This window comes from Porites lutea, chromosome 12 (assembly GCF_958299795.1).
Source record: "Porites lutea chromosome 12, jaPorLute2.1, whole genome shotgun sequence".
NCBI lineage: Eukaryota > Metazoa > Cnidaria > Anthozoa > Scleractinia > Poritidae > Porites > Porites lutea.
Window position 1 is genome coordinate 863790 of NC_133212.1, and position 22329 is coordinate 886118.

The 22329-nt window shown below is 39.1% G+C and overlaps 1 protein-coding gene across 1 annotated transcript in view; it reads left to right on the plus strand.

Annotated features, from left to right (window-relative positions):
* The window catches only part of LOC140921265 (HEAT repeat-containing protein 1-like), a 29993-nt gene extending 7964 nt beyond the window's left edge, over nucleotides 1-22029 (plus strand). The window contains exons 7-42 of the mRNA XM_073371250.1: nucleotides 88-186; nucleotides 500-576; nucleotides 823-1046; nucleotides 1426-1544; nucleotides 1893-2090; nucleotides 2252-2429; nucleotides 2857-2909; nucleotides 3071-3166; nucleotides 3670-3853; nucleotides 4168-4535; nucleotides 4900-5274; nucleotides 5570-5658; nucleotides 6007-6150; nucleotides 6380-6477; nucleotides 6917-7041; nucleotides 7537-7665; nucleotides 9131-9376; nucleotides 9887-9958; nucleotides 10603-10663; nucleotides 11283-11446; nucleotides 11849-11889; nucleotides 12186-12309; nucleotides 12648-12791; nucleotides 13675-13830; nucleotides 13937-13987; nucleotides 14369-14493; nucleotides 15134-15233; nucleotides 17351-17466; nucleotides 18516-18600; nucleotides 18703-18840; nucleotides 18952-19056; nucleotides 19659-19729; nucleotides 19822-19919; nucleotides 20707-20870; nucleotides 21404-21671; nucleotides 21819-22029. Coding sequence (XP_073227351.1) covers nucleotides 88-186; nucleotides 500-576; nucleotides 823-1046; nucleotides 1426-1544; nucleotides 1893-2090; nucleotides 2252-2429; nucleotides 2857-2909; nucleotides 3071-3166; nucleotides 3670-3853; nucleotides 4168-4535; nucleotides 4900-5274; nucleotides 5570-5658; nucleotides 6007-6150; nucleotides 6380-6477; nucleotides 6917-7041; nucleotides 7537-7665; nucleotides 9131-9376; nucleotides 9887-9958; nucleotides 10603-10663; nucleotides 11283-11446; nucleotides 11849-11889; nucleotides 12186-12309; nucleotides 12648-12791; nucleotides 13675-13830; nucleotides 13937-13987; nucleotides 14369-14493; nucleotides 15134-15233; nucleotides 17351-17466; nucleotides 18516-18600; nucleotides 18703-18840; nucleotides 18952-19056; nucleotides 19659-19729; nucleotides 19822-19919; nucleotides 20707-20870; nucleotides 21404-21671; nucleotides 21819-21907 — 4974 coding nt within the window. The 3' untranslated portion in view covers nucleotides 21908-22029. The remainder of the gene's footprint in view (nucleotides 1-87; nucleotides 187-499; nucleotides 577-822; nucleotides 1047-1425; nucleotides 1545-1892; nucleotides 2091-2251; nucleotides 2430-2856; nucleotides 2910-3070; nucleotides 3167-3669; nucleotides 3854-4167; nucleotides 4536-4899; nucleotides 5275-5569; nucleotides 5659-6006; nucleotides 6151-6379; nucleotides 6478-6916; nucleotides 7042-7536; nucleotides 7666-9130; nucleotides 9377-9886; nucleotides 9959-10602; nucleotides 10664-11282; nucleotides 11447-11848; nucleotides 11890-12185; nucleotides 12310-12647; nucleotides 12792-13674; nucleotides 13831-13936; nucleotides 13988-14368; nucleotides 14494-15133; nucleotides 15234-17350; nucleotides 17467-18515; nucleotides 18601-18702; nucleotides 18841-18951; nucleotides 19057-19658; nucleotides 19730-19821; nucleotides 19920-20706; nucleotides 20871-21403; nucleotides 21672-21818) is intronic.
* The last annotated feature ends 300 nt before the right edge of the window (nucleotides 22030-22329 follow it).

The window sequence follows — 22329 nt, forward strand, 5'->3', positions numbered from 1 at the left end:
TGATGGCAACAAAAGATGTAATTGTGAAGGCGGCTTTTGAACTTTAGAGTTGACAGTGTCATTTTAAATTTCTTTTTAATGTTGTAGGGAGTGCCAGAAGACAAACAGTTTGTTACAGAGTCTCTACTTTCACGACTTCAAGATGATGATCCAACGGTTGTTACATGTGTGCTTAAGCTAGGCAAGGTTGGTTTGTGGACTCTGCTGATGTCTCTAATACTGTACATTCAGAGACTTTTCTGGGGCATTTAAGACATAATAAAGAATGACAAGTTACTACTACTACCATGTCAAAGAAGCAAAAAAATAATAATAAACTAGCATGATCACAGTTTCTTTTTGTCTTCGTAATTATGCTCATATGAGACACTGTATGTTACTAAATTAAATCTAGCTCTGTAGTGGAGCATGCACTTACCCTTATTAGAAAGTATTGTGCATTTGAGGGAAAAGGTGTGATTACAAAAAAGTGTGTTAAAGTGCTTGCCTTTTTTTCCAGCTCCTTGCTGATAATCTTCCTGGCTCTCAATTTGTGCAAGAGGTGTTGAAGCTGTTGAATAAGAGATCCTCTGACTGGTTAGCATTAATACGTAATTAAATGACAGACAAAATCTTCTTATAATAAGCAGACATCCATGTTAGGAAGGAGAAAAATTTCGAGGTGGCCATAGGCTGGGAAGTCTTCTACTTCAAGAGTGTCTGCTCATGGATCTTAAACCTATTTATTTTTTGCATTATTTGAGTAGTTTCATTTCTGATTTTACTAGCAACCTATGTACTTTCAGATCACAGATATTTATATATGCACATGTAAATTCACAGGGATGAAGTGAAAGAGGAAGCATTGCTGTTGCTTGTTGGTGACTGGATAAAATCTGCTGATTCAACACTTGTTGACAATATCTTGTTTGGCTTGTTACCCTACTTCTTCCTTTATCGTCATTCCCACATGACAGCGGTTCGCCTCTCAGTGACAGTCAGCAAATCAGTGCTAGCTGCCCAGCATCCTCTGTTGTCTGGAATGAAAGACTTTGTCAAAAAGAAAGGTAGTTTGTTAGCTTATTTTCCAGTGTGATGTCTAGTGCATTGGTTTCAGGTATGCTACATTTGTATTAAACATTGATGTTTCCACTTACAGAATGATCATGTTTCTTTTAAGCCAAGAAGCTCATTAACGGTGTAATATTTTAGGTTCAATCAGAAGAGGTAATTTTGTTTCAGCTATTCAACAATTTTAGTGATAAAAATATTTCTCAAATTTCTGGGTCAGTTTTGTTTTAATTTTCTGCTGTGGCAACAGTAACTGGGGCCATATTATGCATCTGAGTGAGCAAGTGATAGATGGTGCACTGTGTGTAAAGTTTTGTAAAAAATTTAAAATTTATGCTAATTTTATATTTGTGTAATAAACTTCTCAACAATTAGAATGGAAGAGGTGTAGCAAGAGTTCTGATGCTGATAGTCTGGCCTTGGCCAATAGCCTGTTATTCCACTGGCTTGGAGAAAATCTAATGAAGTTGAAGGAGAAAGAACTGTTAGAAACAGTAAGTGCAAAAATTTTTTGATGGCTGATTGGTTTTGTTTCCAATAATACTGAAAAGGTCCACTGAGTAGGTATACCTAGGATTCTAAATTATTATTGTTGTTGTTATTGTTAAATTTTTTTTTTCATTTGATTGATAAAGGATCTTTTCCACAGATTTTAAAGTTGTAGTGATAAAACGATACTGAAATGTGGAAATGAAGTGAAAAAAGTGAAATGAGATACGTAAATGCAGGCTAGGAGCAACACAAGGGTTAAAATATAAAAGCCATTATTAATTTTACATCATTTTTGCAAACACATGAGGGGTACTTAAGTGTGATTTTTTTATTATCCTCTTTTCCGTTAGGTGCAAAGTATGATGAGTCATGCCAAGGGTCTTACAGAAGAGAGCCTGTTTCATCCACTTCTAAAATGCCTGTTATGTAGGGTGGTATCCATGACAACAGGCCAACCTAAGGAGACATTATGCCATATTATAGCAGGGTTTATCATGCCTGACCTTTGGAAAGTAGCAAGACTCCAAGGAAATTATGACACACCCGAGGTAGTTCAGTTGTATGTACCTGTTTATAAAGTTAAACCTTGGGCCCATTGAATAATTTATGTTAAATTTAATAAAATAGAAAAAAGAAATCACTTATGTTATCTTTAAACATTTTTGTTATAATCTTCCTGATTCATTTTGAACTGTTTTTCACCTTTTAGAGTGAAGTTTCAGAACAAGATGAAAGTGGGAGTGTTCCACTTCCACTGTTAACCAGTCTGGTTAAGTTTCTTGGCAAGCGCAGCACCAAGCGATTGAATCATGCTATAGGGGCCATCACACTTCAGCTGTGTAGCAATTTGTTGAAGAACCTACCATCTAAATCAGCTGCTTCCAGTGGTAAGAGAATTTCCTGTGAATTTCATTCTTCTACACCTGTATGTTCTCATATTATTTAACAAATTCTCTTTAAAATACACAGTGCAGAAGAATAATATTTTATTAATTATTTCTATTAAGATATTTATTAATTCTGATGATCTGTTTGTTTGGCTATAAACATTGACATTTTAAACCTTATTTTGGGGAGCAGACTGTTTAATAATTTATCTACAGGTATATTATCTAGGGGTAAATTAAATTTTCCGGCCAAAACAGTTAAAGCTCTATTTTTAGATATGCAAACCATCAAAACAGAAAGGAGACCTTTAAGATCTTGGAAAGTTTCTAGAATCTGATAGCTCCAATCTGATTCTTAACCTTCCATCCTCTACCTGTTTGAAAGGCAATGAAATATTAATTTTGGTTTATATATGTGGTTTCACAGGTCATTGGTGGTCCTCTGAATGTACCAGTTATGATGAAGGATTTTACACTAAGGTGATTAACAGTTTGTTTGTAGTAATACTCTTTAATATGTAAGTTGGGACTTTTGTTCTGGTTGTGAGCCTCTACACTATTAAAGTGGTTGCATAGCAAGTCTTTGCATTTTCACTTATTTTGGTGACCCATTTGAAGTAAATTATTGTTTTTCTATCCAGCTATTGGTATCACTCTTTGAGGTGGTGGCATTTGGGAGTGGCACATCAACATCACATCAAATGCAGTTTAAAACGTTACTGAAGGAGATATTTGAGGTATGTTTTATGGCATGGGGAATAACAGAGGACACATTCTTGTATTATTTGCTCATTTTGTCAAGGTTAATTTAAAGGCCTTTCACTTGCTCTCACTTGCCTTGTATTTTTTTAAAAGAAGAATTCTCACTGGCATTGAGAGTGAAGTCAAACCCTCTCACAGTTATCCTTTGAAAGCTATACTGTATCAGTCTTGAAAGCCTTGTCCAGTATATTCAATATAAGCAGAATTTCTTTCCCATTAGAGAGAGGTAACTTTGTGTAACAAAATACAGTTTGAATAAAAATGTAAGAGTCAATGGCTCAGTCAATGGGAAAACTGCAGCATTGTGTTTTTTACTTACAGTCTGACAAATCATGGAATTATTTAACCTGAGATGAAGGTTAAACTGTGAAGATTAAACTGTGTACTTTTTGCAGTTCCCTGTACAAACTAACAGAATTTCAAGTAGTAGTGTTTTAAATAGTTCATGACTTTTTGTCCTGGTAATATTATCTTTCAGTTCCAGCTTGCTGACAAGGTTGTCTTGTTGAAGTTTCTGGGACATCTGTGGTGTAAACCACCCAACAGGGGAGAGGAGAGTGTGTCAGCTCTACTTCAAGTACAAAGTCTCCACATTGCAAATGTCTGTCTTAGCTCTGTGTCGGGAAAAACAGTCAAGGAGCTGTTTAAGGCAACATGCACAGGTGTGTAATCATTGATAGGGTTCTCCAGAAAATTTAATGTAGAGGGATAAAAAGTTCCTAGCAGGCATCAGAAAGAGTGATCTAAGAAGAGAGAGCCTTCCAATTGGAGTAGCTGTGCTAGCTAGTAGAGAGGCTTTCACCGGTGGCATTTCACAAAGTCTGACATGTTGACTACTACATCACCATGTTTTATACCACAGCAGTTTACTAACTATCTTGATTAGATCTGGAATCTACATATACCAGCTAACAGCTTCTTCTTTTAAGGTTACTTAAATAAAAAATAAGATTTACCAATTTTTTTTTCATTTCAGTGATTCCTTCCTTAATTGTTCCATTATGCAGCCCTGTATCATCAGTCAGGAAATCAGCCATTGCCTGCATCAAAACTCTCAATTCAAAGCTTCCACAAGGATCCCAAGCAGTCACCATTACTGCATTAGTTAGAGTACTGACGGAAAATGCTGAAGAACTGGCTGCTGACCCTGAACAGCTTTCAAAGGTTTTTGGTGAATTTTTTAAGCCTTTGTCACCACATGACAAGCCACGCCCAAAGGATTCTGCTGAAATAAGGGGTGCAAAGAACACACTGAAATATCTTTTACAACATTTGGTTTCCAGTGACATGCCTTCTTATGTCAGAAGAATCATTCTTTCATCTTTGAGAAAAGTGGATGCCCAGGTATTTGATTAGCTTTCATGTACAGTATATATGACTTTAGGTAAAACTTTAGGCAGGTGATTATACCATAGGGGAGGACTTTTGGATCGCTGAGAGTTCCCCAAAAGAATGCCAAATTTAATTCTGTAAGATACTTAAAACATATAGTAGCAATTGACAGAGCACCTAAAGAGGTCTAATATGAATGGTAATACCACAGGATTTCATCCACAGACTCCAAAGTTAGAACTACAATGTACATACTAATGAAATAGTACCATACGAAAGTAACGTTGAAGAAGATATAATGTGTCACCCTAACTTTTAAATCTTTGGATGAAATCCTGTACTTAAGACTTTCACACATGTTTTGTTCTTTATGTAGGATATTTTGCAGAGTCTTTTGCCACTGCTGGAAACGCTGTTACAAAAATGCAGTGACAACACATCTGCCTTGACGGAAGATGAAAGCATTGTGCTTCAGCTGATAGTGCAGAAGTATACGACACATACTGCCGCCCTGCTGCAGTTAGAGTCTTCCCCTTGGGAGTTGTTATCAAGGATAATGTCCCTAACAACAAGCGTGTGTCCTAGACACCCACCACCCATTATGACAGTTCTTGGCCAAGTTTCAAACAGATTTTTCCAGGCACTTCCAGCAGAGGAGCTACAGCAGCATTTGTTTAAGACTCTTGTGGACACGCTGTTTCAAACAAAGGATATCACTGTAGGCAATGCAGTCAAAAATACTATTTTGAAGGTGAGGTGTTATGCGAGCTTGATTGGTTAATAAAAGTCAAACTAAACACCAACATGTACCGACTTCAGTATGGTTAGATATTTGAATAATGACCCAATGGAAATTACATTATTTTTTACTAGTCATTTTCATCTTTGTTAGGCTTTTGGCAGCTGTTCGTTGTACTATATGCTAAGCAGATATTCTTATTTTGCCCATTAATATTTTGTTGCTTTTGGCTTAGGATGTACATGATATAAGTTTATTGGGCTGGCAAAGATGGAAAAATGATAATATTATTTCTTCTTTTATTTAGCTCACATTAACAGCAGATCTGATAACTGAGGAAATTTTGAAGTTGAATACAGACAATGAGAACAAGCCAAAGAAGAAGAAAGTAAAAAGGTTGGTGTGTTACCCAAGAATCTGATAAGGGTATTCAATTTCTAATGGCCATTGTTCAGCTTTTGTAAAAGGTAATTGTTGGGGTTAGTATAACATACACTGTATTGGCAAAGTCACATAATAAACCATGAAAATTATCAACTGAAATGAAATATTTGTTATGTAGATCAGCTTTTACTTCCTTTTCTTGCTACTGAGGTTCATAGACCAATGCTTTAATTCTTCAGTCTATTCTAGATGAAGTTAATTTAACTTATGTTGTACTTTCTCATTTCTTACTTAACTGTACAATAACCATGCATAGCCCTTATATTTTATTTTACTGCCTTTTTTTGTTTTCCCATTAAGGTCGCAACAGCAACAGAAAGATGAGGAAAATGAAGCAAATAATCAGCTTCAAAGAGTAACAGTCATCCTAGAGCTTCTGCAGCATAAGATCAACATTGAAGAACCACACAGGCTTTTGCTGACTTTATTTGGCACTCTTACCAGGTATGCATGAATCCACTAAATATTCATTCTCTTCCTTTTGACATGCACTGTAAAATCTTGATGTTTTTGAATTCTGAAAATGTTAGCACCCTTTTAAAATAATGTAAACCCACTTGTCAAGGTCAGATAACATGCATGCATACTCTTTATTTTGCACAGTGTATTCTGTATTTTGTGTGTAATGAGGCAGATATTGATATTAACTTGTTGATGTATTGACTTCACGCAGATGTGTAGAGCTGGATCATAGTCAGGTGGCCTCAGAATATATCATGCAGCTTGTATTTTCCCTGATCAACAGTATCTGTGACAAACTCTCTGGTGCAGGTGAGTTTCTTGGTAAGGCACATGACTGTATGGTTATAAGGCACCCTCCACAGGAATCTGGACATTTTTGAAACCAGATTTCGTTTTACCCGCATTTCTGTGGAGGGGGTTTTGGAGGGCAGTTTCAAAATGATGCAGTTTTGGTGAGCAGATTCACTGGTGTCTTGTGGATGGAAGGTCGATCTGTGTAAATTAATATACTTATGTGGTTTCAAAAACATCTGGATTCATGTTGACATGGCCTATAAAGCAAAAGGGTAGGGAAATTGCACTGACTTATTATCTAATCACCATCTTTATCATGTTTTTTCGTATAGGTGGTGACCTTCACCTCTTGCAGTTATTGCAATATTATATTATATTTTCTAATTTTTGCCTCTTGCATACCTGAGGGTTTAAATGTTTGAAATATTCTTACTAAGAAATTCTTTCTTCTCAGCAGATGTTGTCCCTGAGGATCAATTTGATGTTGAGCTGATAGTACAATGTATAAGGTCCTCTGAAAGTCCACAAACTCACAATCAAGCTCTGTTGTTACTTGCAACAGCAGCAAAGTTCTTTCCAGTAAGTATATTATTTTTTCTGTGTTGATTCTTATACAATATACTGTTACTGTTGCAGCAAGACTTTCTCAACAGTAGCTCAAAAATCATTGCAGATGAATTTAATGGTCTTTATGTCAGTAATGAATGGCATTGAAAGGGTTGTGTGTTTGTCTCTGGTTTGCCTGTATGCATTCAAAGGAACACTACCTAGGGATGATGTGGCAATTTTCAGAACCCAGCAAACAAGCTATCCACCAGAGAAATCTTTCTCCAGCAGAAACAAAATTGGTCCCTTAACAGGTATCCACTGAACACTCATTCATCCAATGGATAGTGCTTATATACCCAACATTTGAGTTCAGGATGGCAATCTAGACTTCTCACCTTCCCTCCATTTAATGTTCAGTGTACAAGGATTGTTGTTTTATTGTTGTATTGTTCATAGTAATTGCAAACCCAGTTAAGTTACACTGATGGTAATTTAGTAGAATTTAAATTGTAACATTTCTTACAGGAAAAGGTGTTGCATAATGTGATGCCAATCTTCACATTCATGGGTGCTAGTGTTGTACGTAAGGATGATAGCTACAGCTTTGAAGTCATCACTAAAACACTGGATACAGTTATTCCAGCTTTGATCCAAGTATGTGACTATTGTAGTGCTTTAGTGCTTACAGCCTTGGTGGATAATACCCTCCTCGATCTCCCTAATTCTTCAGATGATACGAAAGCCAAATTCAATAATATTATTGTTTTATTATTCATTCAAAATAAATTCCCAGTTTAATAAGTTAAAACATGCTTACCTCCATCAAGTTCATCTTTGATAATGCATGTTTATTGGCAAGTTTTTAGGAGATAAAGGGATTTTTCAGTGCTGCAAATATCCTCCAAATAGCAGATGTTTTCTGTCAAGTTGTATCCTTGCTATTTTTTTAGTCAATAGTTTGCCTGTTTCTTCCTGGTGAAACAAGTGAAATGTTTTGCCATTTTGTCCTCACTACCAAAACAACTCAACCTCGTCCCCAGGTCTTCTCAGTTAACTGTTCAATAATCTGGTAATTTTGCTGCACACTTGATGTCATTTTTCACATATCGCAAAATTCTTCCAAATTTGATCGACAACAACTGGCTGTGATGAATTATATGGGGATTTTAGCCAATCAGAAACGAAGAAATATTTTGAATGAATATCAATTCTTACTATTGCTTATGCTATTCGTATTGTAATAATATTGTGCTCAGACTGTTTTGAGTCCAGTGAGTGATGAAAAACGTTTTCCCCGTGTTTGAAGGAAGGTAAATTCCTTGTGAGAAGAAAAAAAACGTGTTGAGTTACTTTCTGACACTGGATTGATCAACTTCTTATACAAGCTACCAGTAAATGATTCTGTGATTGAACAAGTAACAAGCAGACCTATTGCATGTCTGATTTGACTTCTTGGCTGACTGATAAATCTGATTGACCAGCTAGAGCAGCTACTTGCTGTATTGCCTGAATAACAGACATACTGACTGATGTGACTGAGTGACTTTCTGACTTGCAGATGACTGCCTGACTTGTTGACACAACTGACTTTCATACACTCACCTGCTACATATGTACCAAACTGCCTTACTTACCTGGCTTACTGGCTGACTAACATACTGACTGCTCTGTTAACTAAAAGACATACTAATGGACAGACAGACAGACTGATTGAGTGCTGTCAGACTAATTTACGGATAGACTGACACACAGACAGCACAGTGACTGGCCTACAGGTAGATGTTTTAAGTGTGAGATGGACCAGTGGACTAGTGAGAGTGATCTAAGCTCAAAATGTTCTTGATCTAATGCTGTGCATTGTGTAAGTTTCATGTGATAGAAGGTCAAAACATGCATGATCAGATTTCAAAGTGATGAAAGGTCCAAACACGCATGATGAGATCGTGTTCTGTGGATTTGATTTTCTCTAAGTGGAAGTCCAAACGAGTGCTGGCCACATACATGTACGTGCCAAGCATGGTTGATGGCAACCTAGAGATTAGGATTGTAGGCTCCTATGGTTGCTTGCAATTCAGTTTTCACATGAAAAATAAATACATTGACCTATCCCTCCTTACAGGCTGGTGAAAAGCATCAACTACCTCAGCTCACAAAGAAGGGTGGCATATCATTGGATGATATCGTAGCCATGCTGATAAGAGTATTTGTTGATGCATCACCTCACATCCCTGAACACCGTCAGCTTCCACTCTTTACACATCTGATCAGTACTCTTGGTTCCCTTCAATTTCTTCATACTGCTGTCCTTCTGTTGCTTGAGAGACATGTTATTCATGGTGCAAGCAATCCTGATGGAGACAAACAGGTTTGCATTGAAGTCAACCACAGGATCATCTAGGATTAACAATATAATGGCCCCTATGCCTGATTACATCAGATGGGCAAATTTCATCACCAAGCCTTGTTTGTAAGCAAAATACTCTCTGGGTGTGGGTATTTTTTCTTACTCTATTGCCTTGGGAATTCATTTATGCAAAACTTTGCAACTGTACAATTTTAAAACAAGGCTTGGTGGTAAAATTTGCTTTACTGATGTAAACATGCATCAGGGGTATTAATGCTTTCACCCAATATTATAACCTGTTTTCACCCTGTTATAGATAGCCTGTCTTATGCAGTCAAATCCTCTAAAAAGACTCATTTCTCAGGTGTACAATCGTTATAGTAGAGACATAAGAGACGAGAGCCTGTCTCATTTGATGAGAGGTTCTCTTAGTTGCATATTACTTCCTCTAAGGCATTATTAGTACTTGTCCCAAAGGTGTTTTTCATTGATTAATGACACTTTTTAATGCTTTGTTTAATCCCATTACAGGCTGGCATTAAGAATCCTCTTGGAGTGGAGTTTTGTCTGAGCCTCTGCCACAATTTTGATTCCCACGTCCAGGTACTGTTTACAACTACAAACTTGCAAATTTAAGAAGTAGTGAATGGAGAGAGGCCTCAAGGGACTCCTGATCCAATTTTAAATTCTCCATTTGTTTCATTGACTAACTAACACAAGGTAATTTATTGTGGAAAAAGAATGTAATGTCAAATTGGATGTCACTTGGGCTGTTATACTCATCAGCACTACTTTAATTGCCACCTTCGATTAGTTCCTTTACAAGGCTGTCACTTGGGGCTGGGGACTGGGGGCTAGGGATTTCCTCTGGCTTCTATGAGCATGTCTCACAACTAATTTCACAGCAAACAAATGGAAAACACAACTAAGAGAACTTTTAATTCCTAGCTGTTGAATTTCCCATCTTCTCTGGGCTGTGCTCTAGCAGAGCCCGGTGGGCCCTGGCACCTAACTTTTGCCCTTGGGTGACTAGATAATCTTAGTTGTTGTTTTTTCTTTTTCATGCAAATCATATGCTGGGCACCATAGATTTTACAGGTTCATAGCACTTGGCTCCCTACAAATTTTCTTTATATCACAGCCTTGCTACTAATTGCATGTAGGTAGGTGGCAACTTGAAATCCTAGTGACAGCCCTGCTGTATCTTGATTGACTTTTGCTAACATCCATTTTGTTGTTTATTTAAGGTTGAGGCCATGTTAAAGCTTTTGCAGTTTATTGATCAATTGCCACTTGAAAAACCTGAAGGTAGGTTACATTACTGAGTGATCAATGTCAAGTTCCTCTCAACAATATTAACACATAATCAAGAGAAAACATTATGAGAATAATAAAACGAAAAAATGAAAGGAGAAATAAGTGTTTGATCTTTTATTAAATTCTCTCGACATATTCTTTATGGAAATATATGGAGTTCAGTCTGGAGAATTTGTAGGTGGATATCAGGGCTTGAAGATTTAAGTTTATCTTTCTTTGTGATTGTAGACAGTACAAGTTTTTTAGTTTTATGACACATTTTATGAGACATTTTCCATTTTGTTAAGTCCAGTGGCTGATGAAAAGTGTATTCCCCGTGTTTGAAGGAGTGATCCTTTTGAGAAGAAAAATCACTAGTTGAATCACTTTCTGACACTGGCTTCACCAACTATGCAAAATAAATAATGCAGTGAAAAACTGTTTGCTTGACCACAGCTTATTGGCTGACTAACCAACTGAATGAACAACTGAATGAATTGTCAATTTACAAGAAAAGTATTGTTTGCTAGTTGTATTGTTATTTTTTGTGGTAGTTTATTTGTTCAACCACTCAATCACCAGTCTCTTCTTTGCTTTATTACTGTCTAATGACCCTTACACTTCTTCTTAGTTCGTCACAAGCCTAGGATGAGTCGGAAAACTGCCAACACCTTCCTGGCTGTAATACCTGTCTTTGATGTAGACAAGCACTCTGCTAAACATCTGCGGCAGTTCAAGTACACATGTCTGACTCTTATACCCTCCCTTCTTGACAGTGAAGACTTTGTTAGCAAGGTCAGTGCAAAGGTTTTTGGGTGGGAAGTTGGTTCCAGTACTGGGGGGGAGGGGGGAGTTGAGTAGGTTTGGGGTGTATGAGTAGGATTTGTATTGAAGATGATACGTACCCTTTTACAGAAATTGGCACATTTTAAATACCCTGTACTGTATACTTGTATTTAGTTTATTGTGAAGCTTTTTTCCTATGTTGGAAATTGTATTATACCTGCTTGAATTTTCTTGAATATGGATACATCATTCTTGATCTGTTGTTTTATTTTCACAGCCCCATTATGCAGCTCGTAGCTAGCTCGTAGCTGCATACATATCTAAGGGGGAGTAACCCTTCAGGCGAGATTATGTAGTGTCTAGTTGTAGTGACCTTAATTCAACACCAAAATTTGATACATCTTACTACAGGTCCATGAAGAGGGAGAAATCTTAAACACACTGTTTCTCAGGTACTCTGCCATTTTGTTTGTTTGTTTGTTTGTTTTTTTATTGATAAAGAATTAAAAGGGAGGCAGGAGCGGTGTTGCGTTGACAGTGTATTTTTGAAAGGTTCCTAAGTCATGTGTATTGTTGACAGCATGCAATTCTCTCATTAATTCAAGTACGTGAGGTGGAAGGACATCCTTTATGAAATTATTACGAAGTCATCTTGATTAAAGATGGGTGCCAGCAGTTCATTGAACTGCGCTTTTAGGAGGTCAAACATAGATACATGTATTGACCCTAGTTACTTTTGTCATTTCAGATTACTGGAAGATACTCTGAACTTTATGACTAAAGTAGCTCAACACAGTGAACATGCACCTCATGATGCTAGTGGCAAATTCTGGAAAGCAATGCTGCACAAAACCTATGAAATTGTTGATAAGGTAAGTCATACCATGTATTTTGTAAACTCTCCAAAATGAAGTTTTCTCAAATGTCATCTGTACACAGCAGGGCTGTATGCCAAAGTTAGCTCAGTTTGTAGATATATGGCCAAGGGGACAACCTCGTATGTCTGTGTTTAAAAAGTAAGCATTGTATTTAGTTTGTCAACTTTTGGACCAAGGAAACTGTCCATTTATTGTGAGGCATTAGAACTGTAGAGGTGTCTTAGAGGAGATGTTTAAAGTCGTGACCAAATGGAATTGAATCAGTTTTGCTCAGACTTGAGTTGTGGTGTTATCCATTGTTTTTCACCATGAAAACTACCTTTCTTTTCCAGGTTAACCTTCTCTTGCCTGCCTCAGTATTTTTCGATGTCATAAAGAAGCTGCTGCACAGCAGCAGTTCTACAGTCAGGCGTAAAGCAATGGAACTGTTGAATAGTAAACTGAGCCAATATGCAGGGAGCATTTCTGATGATCAGGTATTTTACCTTTGAAATTTTGGGTACCTATAACCAGTAAATCAAATGGTTCTTCTATTAAGCATCAGAAAGGTTGGGCCATTGTAAGTCTCGTAGCCCGCTAACTTAAGACTTCTAAGAAGCAAGGATTAGCAGAGGCGGTTAGTACGCAGTCTATCTCGTGCGAGAGGTCCCGAGTTTGATTCCCAGGTGTGACCACAAATCCCTGTGTGACTTCTTTCCTTTGTGTGTAGCTTTAAGTTGCTTTAAATACCTGTAAAACAGAGAACTGATGTAGAGAGAGGGGGGGAGTAAAATGATGGCACCGTCCACCTCAGGTTTGTCAGTCTAATACGTACTGTAACGAGTCACTAGGCTACGAGCACTCTCTCTTTTTTCTTGGTCCGTCGAGCAAAGTGGCCGAGACACACAAATGACCAAGCGCGTGACTGAAAGCGCGAGACAGGATACCACCCTCGTTTCTAGAGGCTCGTGGCTTTGCCTCTCAACACTCACGCGCGTGCACTCCCCTTACTAAATCTGAAGAAAAAGAGACGCTGCTCGCAGTCTAACGAGTCACATGTAACAACGTAAAATAAGGACCTTACTTTTACCTGAATCAAGAGTCCATTCCAGTTCCCTCGCAATGTGGAAAAGCTTTTTTGCTGTCAGGTGTGCTAAAACCACATGGCAGTGGAAAGTTTTGACATCAGCTCATGTAATCATGATAAAACTATTGTTGATTCAAAAGCACAAGATATTAACTTTTGAGCTACTCTGTAAATTCGAGATAAAATTAAGTCATGTATGTTTGTATCTGCATGTATGTCATCCTTTTTAGGTACTGCAAGTACGGACTTTGCTAGACATTTGAGTTTCCAAATTTTCTTCGCTGTCTTTATAGGTTGGGATACTTCTTAACCTGTTGGCTGAGTTACTTCTGATATCAAGAGGCACAGGGGAAAGTGAAGAATCCATTATAAACAGACAAACAGCTCTCTACAGTTTAAAGCTTCTTTCACGACTGTTGGCAAAAGACCATCCAAGTCCTTTTAAGGAGGTGTGTCACTTTTCCTCACTCTTCACCACAGCAGTAATGTTACAAAATATGTTGTATTGTTGAAGTGAATCAGCGACTCAAATTTTGTTGTGTTTTGTTTGTTTAGGTGATGTCCACATCTATTGAAGTGTTTTCGTCCAAAGATGCTAATGTGCAGGTCAGTTATGCCTGGGTTGCCCGTGGGTAACCCCTGGGGAATTGGGAGGTGCGGGGAAGTAACATTTGGGAAGAGAAGAGTTCCCCCCCTTCTCTCAACCATTCAAACTGAGACCTGTGCTCTGGTGTATGGAAACATAGGCATAGCAACAATCAGCAACCGTGACAAAGTACTTGCTGTGTATTATTTCAACTGTCATAGCTCAGGATATCATACACAGACTGAAGAGTTAGAACCACAATCTCTGCCTATTTTACAGTACCACAAATAATACTACTTATAAACTTTCATTTAAATGGTCACAGTAAAATATAACCCGCTTTGTACAGCATCATATGTGATGTTGTTTAGATTAATTGTGATCTTTGTCATTTATTTCAGGTTGCCTCCAGTGCACTGCTATGTGCAGCAGAAGTGATTAGTGGTCTTCAAGTCCATGCCATTCTGTTCTTACCACAGCTAATGCCTTCTGTCCTGAAGTTAATGAAACGAACTGAAAAAGAAAGGTACTAAGATTTTGTACCCACCTCTGCCTCTCCAGTGCTGTGAGCAGGAGAGAAGTAGACGACCAGACCAAAAACAGGGCTTTGACAAACTACACTTTTGAGGACCAATTATAGTTCATGCAGGAGTGCCTGGGCGTGGTTACTAGGAAAATTTAAGGATCAGTTTGCTGTTATTTCTTTGACCAAAAAACAGGGCTTTAATAAACCACACCTTTTAGGGCCACACATACCTACAATATAGTTTATATAGGAGTTTCCACGCTTTGTTACCAGGCAGTAAGTACAGTCAAACACTGTTAATATGGACACTAAGGGGGCCATAGAAAATGTCTGTATTAAAAGGGTGTCGGTATTAAGGGGCTTTTTTTCCCCAGAGACCAATCAAACTGTCTGTAATGATGAGGTGTCTGAATTAATTGGGTGTCTGTGAAGTGGAGGTTTGACTGCACCGGAAATGAATCCTTGGCTAACCCTGAAGACGCTCTTCTTGGCAGAAGGAAAAGCGGACTGAAGCCATGAGCGTGGAGAATCGAACTTGGGAAGTGCGCTAAGCCTACACTGTGACGTTTGTTCTAGGAAAAGAAAATGCCTGTTCATATGACTTGATACTTGACTGATGGTTTTTTATGTGTTTTGTTAGGAACAGTTTGCTGACACTCTGTTGTGCTACTACTCTTCACAAGACCACAGAAGCCCTTCCTCACTTCTTGAGTCCTTATTTGGTGGATCTACTCATTCAGGTGGGTATCCTGTTTTGATTCCATCCTTCTTCAGAGGCAGTCCATGTTGACATATTGGTCATAATGTAAGGTCGCCTTTGCAAACAGGATACGTTTTTTACATGTCTGCTTTGTAGTCAACAATGTATTGTTTAAGGTTCATCTGTAAGTCGCAGTTTAAACTGGTAGGTAGAGTAGTTTATGTCTGGAATACGATTACAGTCAACTCTCCCTTGACAGACACCTCTTTAACACACCTAGAGTTGGTCCCTGTCTTTCTTTACTCCGTTTATGTGACTCTCTATAAGACGGCAAACGTCTCTCTTAGACACTTAGGTGTCCATCTTTGACTGAGCTGACTGTATAAACAGATGGAATATCTCAGTCAGCTGCCATTACTCAGACTAGTTCAGGGTTATCAATATCCCCCAGCAACCGGCGCTATTGCCGCCTGTACATTATTGGAAAAATGCAAAAAAAATTAACGGTGAAAAAAGTCGTTTAATAAAAAAGGAAAAAGAAATTGTTTTAATCATGCCCTGCATATTCTTTCTTGTAAAGCACCTTCCCTACCTGGGCAACACATATCCCTAGAAATATGTGTTCCCTTAACCTAGAAACACATATCCCTAGTGATATGATTACCTACCTGGGAAACACATATCCCTAGTGATATGTGTTCCCTCACCTGGGAAACACCTATCCTTAGTGATATGTGTTCCCCCACCTGGGAAACACGTATCCCTAGTGATATGTGTTCCCCCACCTGGGAAACACATATCCCTAGTGATATGTGTTCCCCCACCTGGGAAACACATATCCCTAGTGTTATGTGTTCCCCCACCTGGGAAACTCCTATCCCTAGTGATATGTGTTCCCCCACCTGGGAAACACATATCCCTAGTGTTATGTGTTCCCCACCTGGGAAACACCTATCCCTAGTGATATGTGTTCCCCCACCTAGGAAACACCTATCCTAAGTAATATGTGTACCCCACCTGGGAAACACATATCCCTAGTGATATGTGTTCCCCTACCTGGGAAACAGATAAGCCTAGCCTAAGCCACCTGGAAAACACATATCCCTAGTGATATGTGTTCCCCCACCTGGGAAACACATATCCCTAGTGATATGTGTTCCCCCACCTGGGAAACACATATCCCTAGTGATATATGTTCCACCAGCTGGGAAACACATATCCCTAGTGATATATGTTCCCCCACCTGGGAAACACATATCCCTAGTGATATGTGTTCCCCCACCTGAGAAACACATATGCCTTGTGATATGTGTTCCCCTACGTGGAAAACACATATCCCTAGTGAAATGTGTTCCCCCACCAGGGAAACACATATCCCTAGTGATATGTGTTCCCCCACCTGGGAAACACATATCCCTAGTGATATGTGTTACCCCACCTGGGAAACACATATCCCTAGTGATATGTGTTCCTCCACCTGGGAAACACATATTTTAGTGATATGTGTTCTCCACCTGGGAAACAAATATCCCTAATGAGATGTGTTCCCTCACCCGGGAAACACCTATCCCTAGTGATATGTGTTCCCCCACCTGGGAAACACATATCCCTAGTGATATGTGTTCTTCCACCTGGGAAGCACATATCCCTAGTGATGTGTTTTCTTTACTCACAGTGGTTGTCTTAGTCTAGAATTATTAAAGTTATGAGAAATTTTGTCCTCAAGGGATTGCAAGTTTTTTTTTTTGTTTCGCGTTTCTGATTGAACCATTTGTTTTGTGATTTGCATCTCGCTTTCAATCTGACTTCTTTGCATGTTTGCACCAAAGTTTTGCTGAGATGATATCATGTTTGACAGCTGCTACCAACCTGGATTGAACTGTTTATATCAATAGTGATATGTCTTCCCTATTGGGCCCCCCGGGGATCACATGTCGGCTACTTTCTATTATTCTGCTTCCACTTAAAATCTTTGTGACAACCCTGCCAGTTGTGTAGGAGTATTGTTAGAAAACTCAATTTCCAGTTGTCGGTCTGAACGATACTCTAATCTGGGCTATTAGTGGTGCTGACGTCGAGTATCCCAATGCAGAAAATAGTTCAAGTCGTGTCTTTTTCGTCTGCACAGCTAGAATGAGTATTAATTTTTTTTTCTAGGCAACAAATCCTTCACTTACAGAAGGCCAGGTTACTGAGAGTCTAGAAGAACAAGCCGAGGTTACAAAGCAGGCCTCACTGGATTTGCAACTAAAGGATCGTTTGATTGCACTGAGGTTTGAAGAATTATTCTTGTATTGAGTTTATTTAATTTACTCAGTCTTTTTAGATAAGAGTTGCGTTATCTGTCTGGCATGGCATCACTAGGGAGGTTAACAACCACGTACGTGCCATTCGTGAGAAGGAGTCTGGGGCCCGTTTCTCGAAAGTCTCGGTAGCGTTTCGGGCCCGAAATCAAATATTCAAATAGAAATTAAAAAATAAGAGCTTGGGTCCTGGCTAGAAAACTACTCCATTTTGTTTCATTAACTGACAGTTTTATCATGTTAGATGCAAAACTACTGAAACCGCGTTCTTTAATGTAAACGGCAACAGCTTACCGGGCCCGTTAATTATCGGGACTTTCGAGAAACGGGCCCCAGGGCCGGGTTAATTTTCGCAAAGGCTTCTGGGATTGTTACTAGGAACAAAGGAAAAAATTAGCCAATAGCTGACCGGCTCATCCCCAATAACCATCCCAGAAACAATTGCGGGACACTATTCGGTTCCAGTTTCCTTCTTCTTTGTCAAAATAACAGCTATTTTAACTTTTACAATGTAGCTGAGTTATACAGAATGAAATGGTCGGGATAGCGTTTAAGGCTAAAATGCAAATGTGAATTCATTTCAAGTATTCGCATTCTTCATATAACCTGCCATTTTGCTAATTTTTGAGCTCTCGTTGTATTTCTCACGTTGTCGTTTTGCCAAAAACGTTAAACAGATTTTCAAGAATGAATTGCGTGCAGCGCGTTGGTTTCTGCCACTAATTATTATAAGCATTTTGTTTGTGCTGTCAACCTCGTCGTTGCTGAAGTCCTCTCCATAACTGAAGTCAAGGCGAAGCACGGTTTCTCCTCAATGCCATGGTTGTTACACTTGATTTTGTAAGTGCACAGCAACGAGAGCTGTATGCACAGGTTTGGCCATATCAATGAGTATTACTCGCGTCAGTGATCGCTTGCTAGATGAAAAGAGAAAAAGAGAAGCCTCCCCTTGAGACAATAGCTGTTCACCATCCCAAGGTTATACTCATTCTGTTTTGCTTAATTTTCTCTTGCGACAGGAAAGAGCTGTCTTCCAAGATATCCCCAAGAGTACTGATATCTGCTGTGACCGAGTGTTACCACAAAGTTGTAGTAAAACACAAGGTGAGAGAGAATACGTGTTTATGTGTAAAATTTTCGAAGTTGCTCTGGGAAATCTGTGAGAGAGCGAGGGATAAACTAGGACTATCTTTTTTTTTCCTTCAGGAGTGTGTGATGTCGCTTATGAGCCTGCTTGCAGATTGTGTTAGCGGTATGACGAAGGAGGATATCAAAACCCACCAGTCAAACCTGTTTAGCTTGTTTTTGGAAGTGCTGGATTTTAGAGTGCAACACACCCAGGAAGTATGAATTTCAAATATATATTTTATTTTATTTTATGAAGGTTTATTAAGACTCCACGGACTCTAAAGTACATGTAAGTCTGTTAACTCTTATTTCTTTGGCATTTTTCAGGACGATGATGATTTAGTAGACAAGACAGAGGGTAGAGTTATCGAAGCATTTTTGTGTCTAGTGGTCAAGCTGTCTGAAGTATCCTTCAGACCAATGTTTCTACGGGTATGTGTTCATTTGTTGTGTTTGATTTATTGTTTAATGATATATTAAAACGTCAAGGCTTTCCCTCTAAAGCCGACAGGGCGTGTCTGTTAATGCTCTATTGTTTAGCTCCAAAATAGTTGGGTTTGCTAATAGGAGCTTGGATTTTCAAGTTCCAATTCCCAATTTTTGCGAGTAACTATCTCGCATATTTTAAGATGATTATCTACAATGTCAAAAATTTCCCCGGAAAGTAGAATAAGAACGCTGCGCATCTCGAGACGAGCTAATTATTCAGTGACCTTTCTCGTTTGTATGATACGGTTAGAACTGCTTTAACTTACAAGGAACAACTCACCAAATTTGCGGCCGCGCGGTGATTAGTGACTTCAGTAAATGCGTCTGTGCTCTCAGGCTGGGCTGGGGGGAGGGTGTGTGTTGGGAAGGGAGGGGATAGAGACGGTAAATGTTTTCTATTTGTCTGTGCAAGGGCTCAGAGTGGTATTCCTCCTTTAATTGGAGCCACATAGTATCTATAGGACTGTTAGAGTATATTTGTCTTTTTGCAAGAGGATGTTAATTTGGTGCCTGAAAAAGTAATCACAACTGTTACTTCATTCCAGCTGATAGACTGGGCGACCAGGTCTTCTTCCAGCAAGGAGCGGCTGCTTGTTTTCTATCGTCTGTGCGACAGGTAAAGAACATTTTGTCAATTATTGTGTGTTACGATGCTCTGTTTGCTCGCTATTTCGCCTTACTTTTAATCTTGTTTTATTCAACTCCTAGCGTGGCTGCTAAACTGAAGGGTTTGTTTGTGCTGTTCGCTGGTTATCTTGTCAAGAACTGTGCTTCCTTACTAGATGCGTCCAACATTTCCAAAACAGGTAAATTGATAAGAAACGTTGAACTTGATCGCTTAACCCTTTAAGCCCCAAGATCAAAATGTGAATTCTCATTTGCTGCCCCTATTCATTTCCTACAGAAGTAGTGGGTAGAAGTTGATAACATATCAAGCAAATTCATCTTGTGCGATCGTGTCTGTAATTCTCATGACCACTCTGTTTTACAAAGCATCGATATTACAAGGAGAAAATTGATGCTGATCACTCTTAGGGCTTAAAGGGTTAAATGCGAGGTGTGGCATAGAGCCGCGCGTTATTATCCCCAGTATACGCCATTTTGATATTGCGCAAGAGATTGGCTCAGTTTACTGTCGAATTACGCTACGAGCCAGTTTTGGATGACGCTATCATTCATTAGTTGGCTATTAGAGGCTTGCGCAGAAAATTGAGTCAAAATTCGTCCTCAATTCAATCCCATAGTGCAATAGGGCACAACACGGAGCCAGTCTCTTGCGCAACCTGAAAATGGCCTGTAAGTGGTCTAAAAAATTGCTAGTCGAGATAAAAGGATTCTTTTTGTGTTAAGTTAATGAAGAGGGTTTAAGATAGGCTGTATCCAGTTAACTTGCAAAATGCCAAAACTGTCTGGCCTTGGTGTTTAGATGGTCACTAACGTATAACAGGTCAATGCCAAAAGTTGCAGGAAAATTTGTTTATGTACCAAACGACACGTGTTTAGATTATTGTGCCAAAATAGGAGATGCCTGTTACACTGTCAGAAAAAAAGACTTTTGCCAAAGATTAACCGTTTTCTTTTCCACTTCTATAGAAGAAGGCATCTTCCCAGACGTGTCTAAGAATAGAGGAACACACCTTACTTGTCTTCTACTGAACTACCTTCTGGATTGTTTACACAAGTGTCTCCTGTACGACAATCATGGATTCCTGGACGGCGATCGATTCCAATGTTTGATGCAGCCGCTTGTGGATCAGGTAAGATGTTAGGCGTGACACTTCACTTATTCCTGTCTTGTTAATACCCTGTTTTTAACTCACCGTGTGATATGGGACCTTCCTGTCAATATGTATGACAGTGTGGTAACCTAGAAATAAAAGTTGCACACTACATGAAAGTGCGTGATGGGCTTGTATGTCCCAAAATGCACCTTTTAACAACACTGCAAGGGGGCAAGTGGACTGGAATGACACGCGCAAAAAATTGGAAGTTTCCCATAGAATTGGTCCCTGTGATTCTTAACTCCTTTTACGCGGCTCTTGTCCCATGGGGTTCCACCTTAGAAAATCGAGAGTCTTAAAGGTCCAGCTGAAAAATCAATCATGGCACAATGGCATAAGATGAGAGGGAAGTAAGTTTAGAGAAAGCACATCACATCAACCTATTTGCAAAGAGCCCGAGGTTGGAGGAAGCAGCATGATATAGCAGAACAGGTCTCATAACAAGTTCGTTTAATACGCCATATCCTAAATTCACTTCTTGAATCCATCTTCTTAACGTTTGTTTGCAGACTGAAAATCCATTAGGAGGTGAAGCTGAATTCAAACAGCGTTTAACCAATCATTTGGTGCCCTGTGTCTCACAGTTTGCGGTGGCTGCCGGGAACGATGCGCAGTGGAAACCTCTGAACTATCAAGTGTTGCTCAAAACACGTCACAAGTCTGCGCAAGTTCGCTTCGCGGCACTGAAAGTATTGGAGGGTATCCACGCTCGACTAGGAGAAGATTTTATGGTCCTCCTGCCAGAAACCATTCCTTTCTTAGCAGAGCTCATGGAAGGTAGGTCACGCACCCTTTAATCCCCTCAGTCAAGCAAGTTTCTTGTAACGCAACCCAACTCTGTGTGATAAGCCAATGGCATGGCTTGAAAGGACTTTTCGAGGTTTTTTTTGTAATGTTTTTTTTTGTTTCTATTCGCCTTTTTAGATGAATGTTTTGAAGTCGAGCAACAATGTCAACATCTGATCTCGGAGATTGAACGAGTCCTGGGAGAACCACTACAGAAGTATTTTTAATTCTCGGACATCGACTCAAGTCATGCTGTTCAGCCTGTTCGAAGAGCCAGGGAGGGGTGGGGATATACAGGAACAATATGTTTACGTTTTTCACCCCCCCCCCCCCCCACCCCCCGAGATTGATATAGAAAACTTAAGGAACGACACGGCGATGGCAACAAGATTGTCCAAAAAGTAGTGAGTCGAATAAGCAAAAGAACAACTGTGGCGTGCATAACACTGTTTAATACATTTATTTTCCTCCCTCGGCACGACTATAACGTTTAATTCTTTAACGCAACATTTTAGGGGCGGCGTAGAGAAACAAGTTTTTTAAGTGCGGTCTTCAAAAATTGAACTCCGAGAAAATTCACTTACATATGACAAATTGAGCTAGTCGGCTCGCTTCAATCGCAGTTTTTTTACTTTCGTCCTGTTATTCG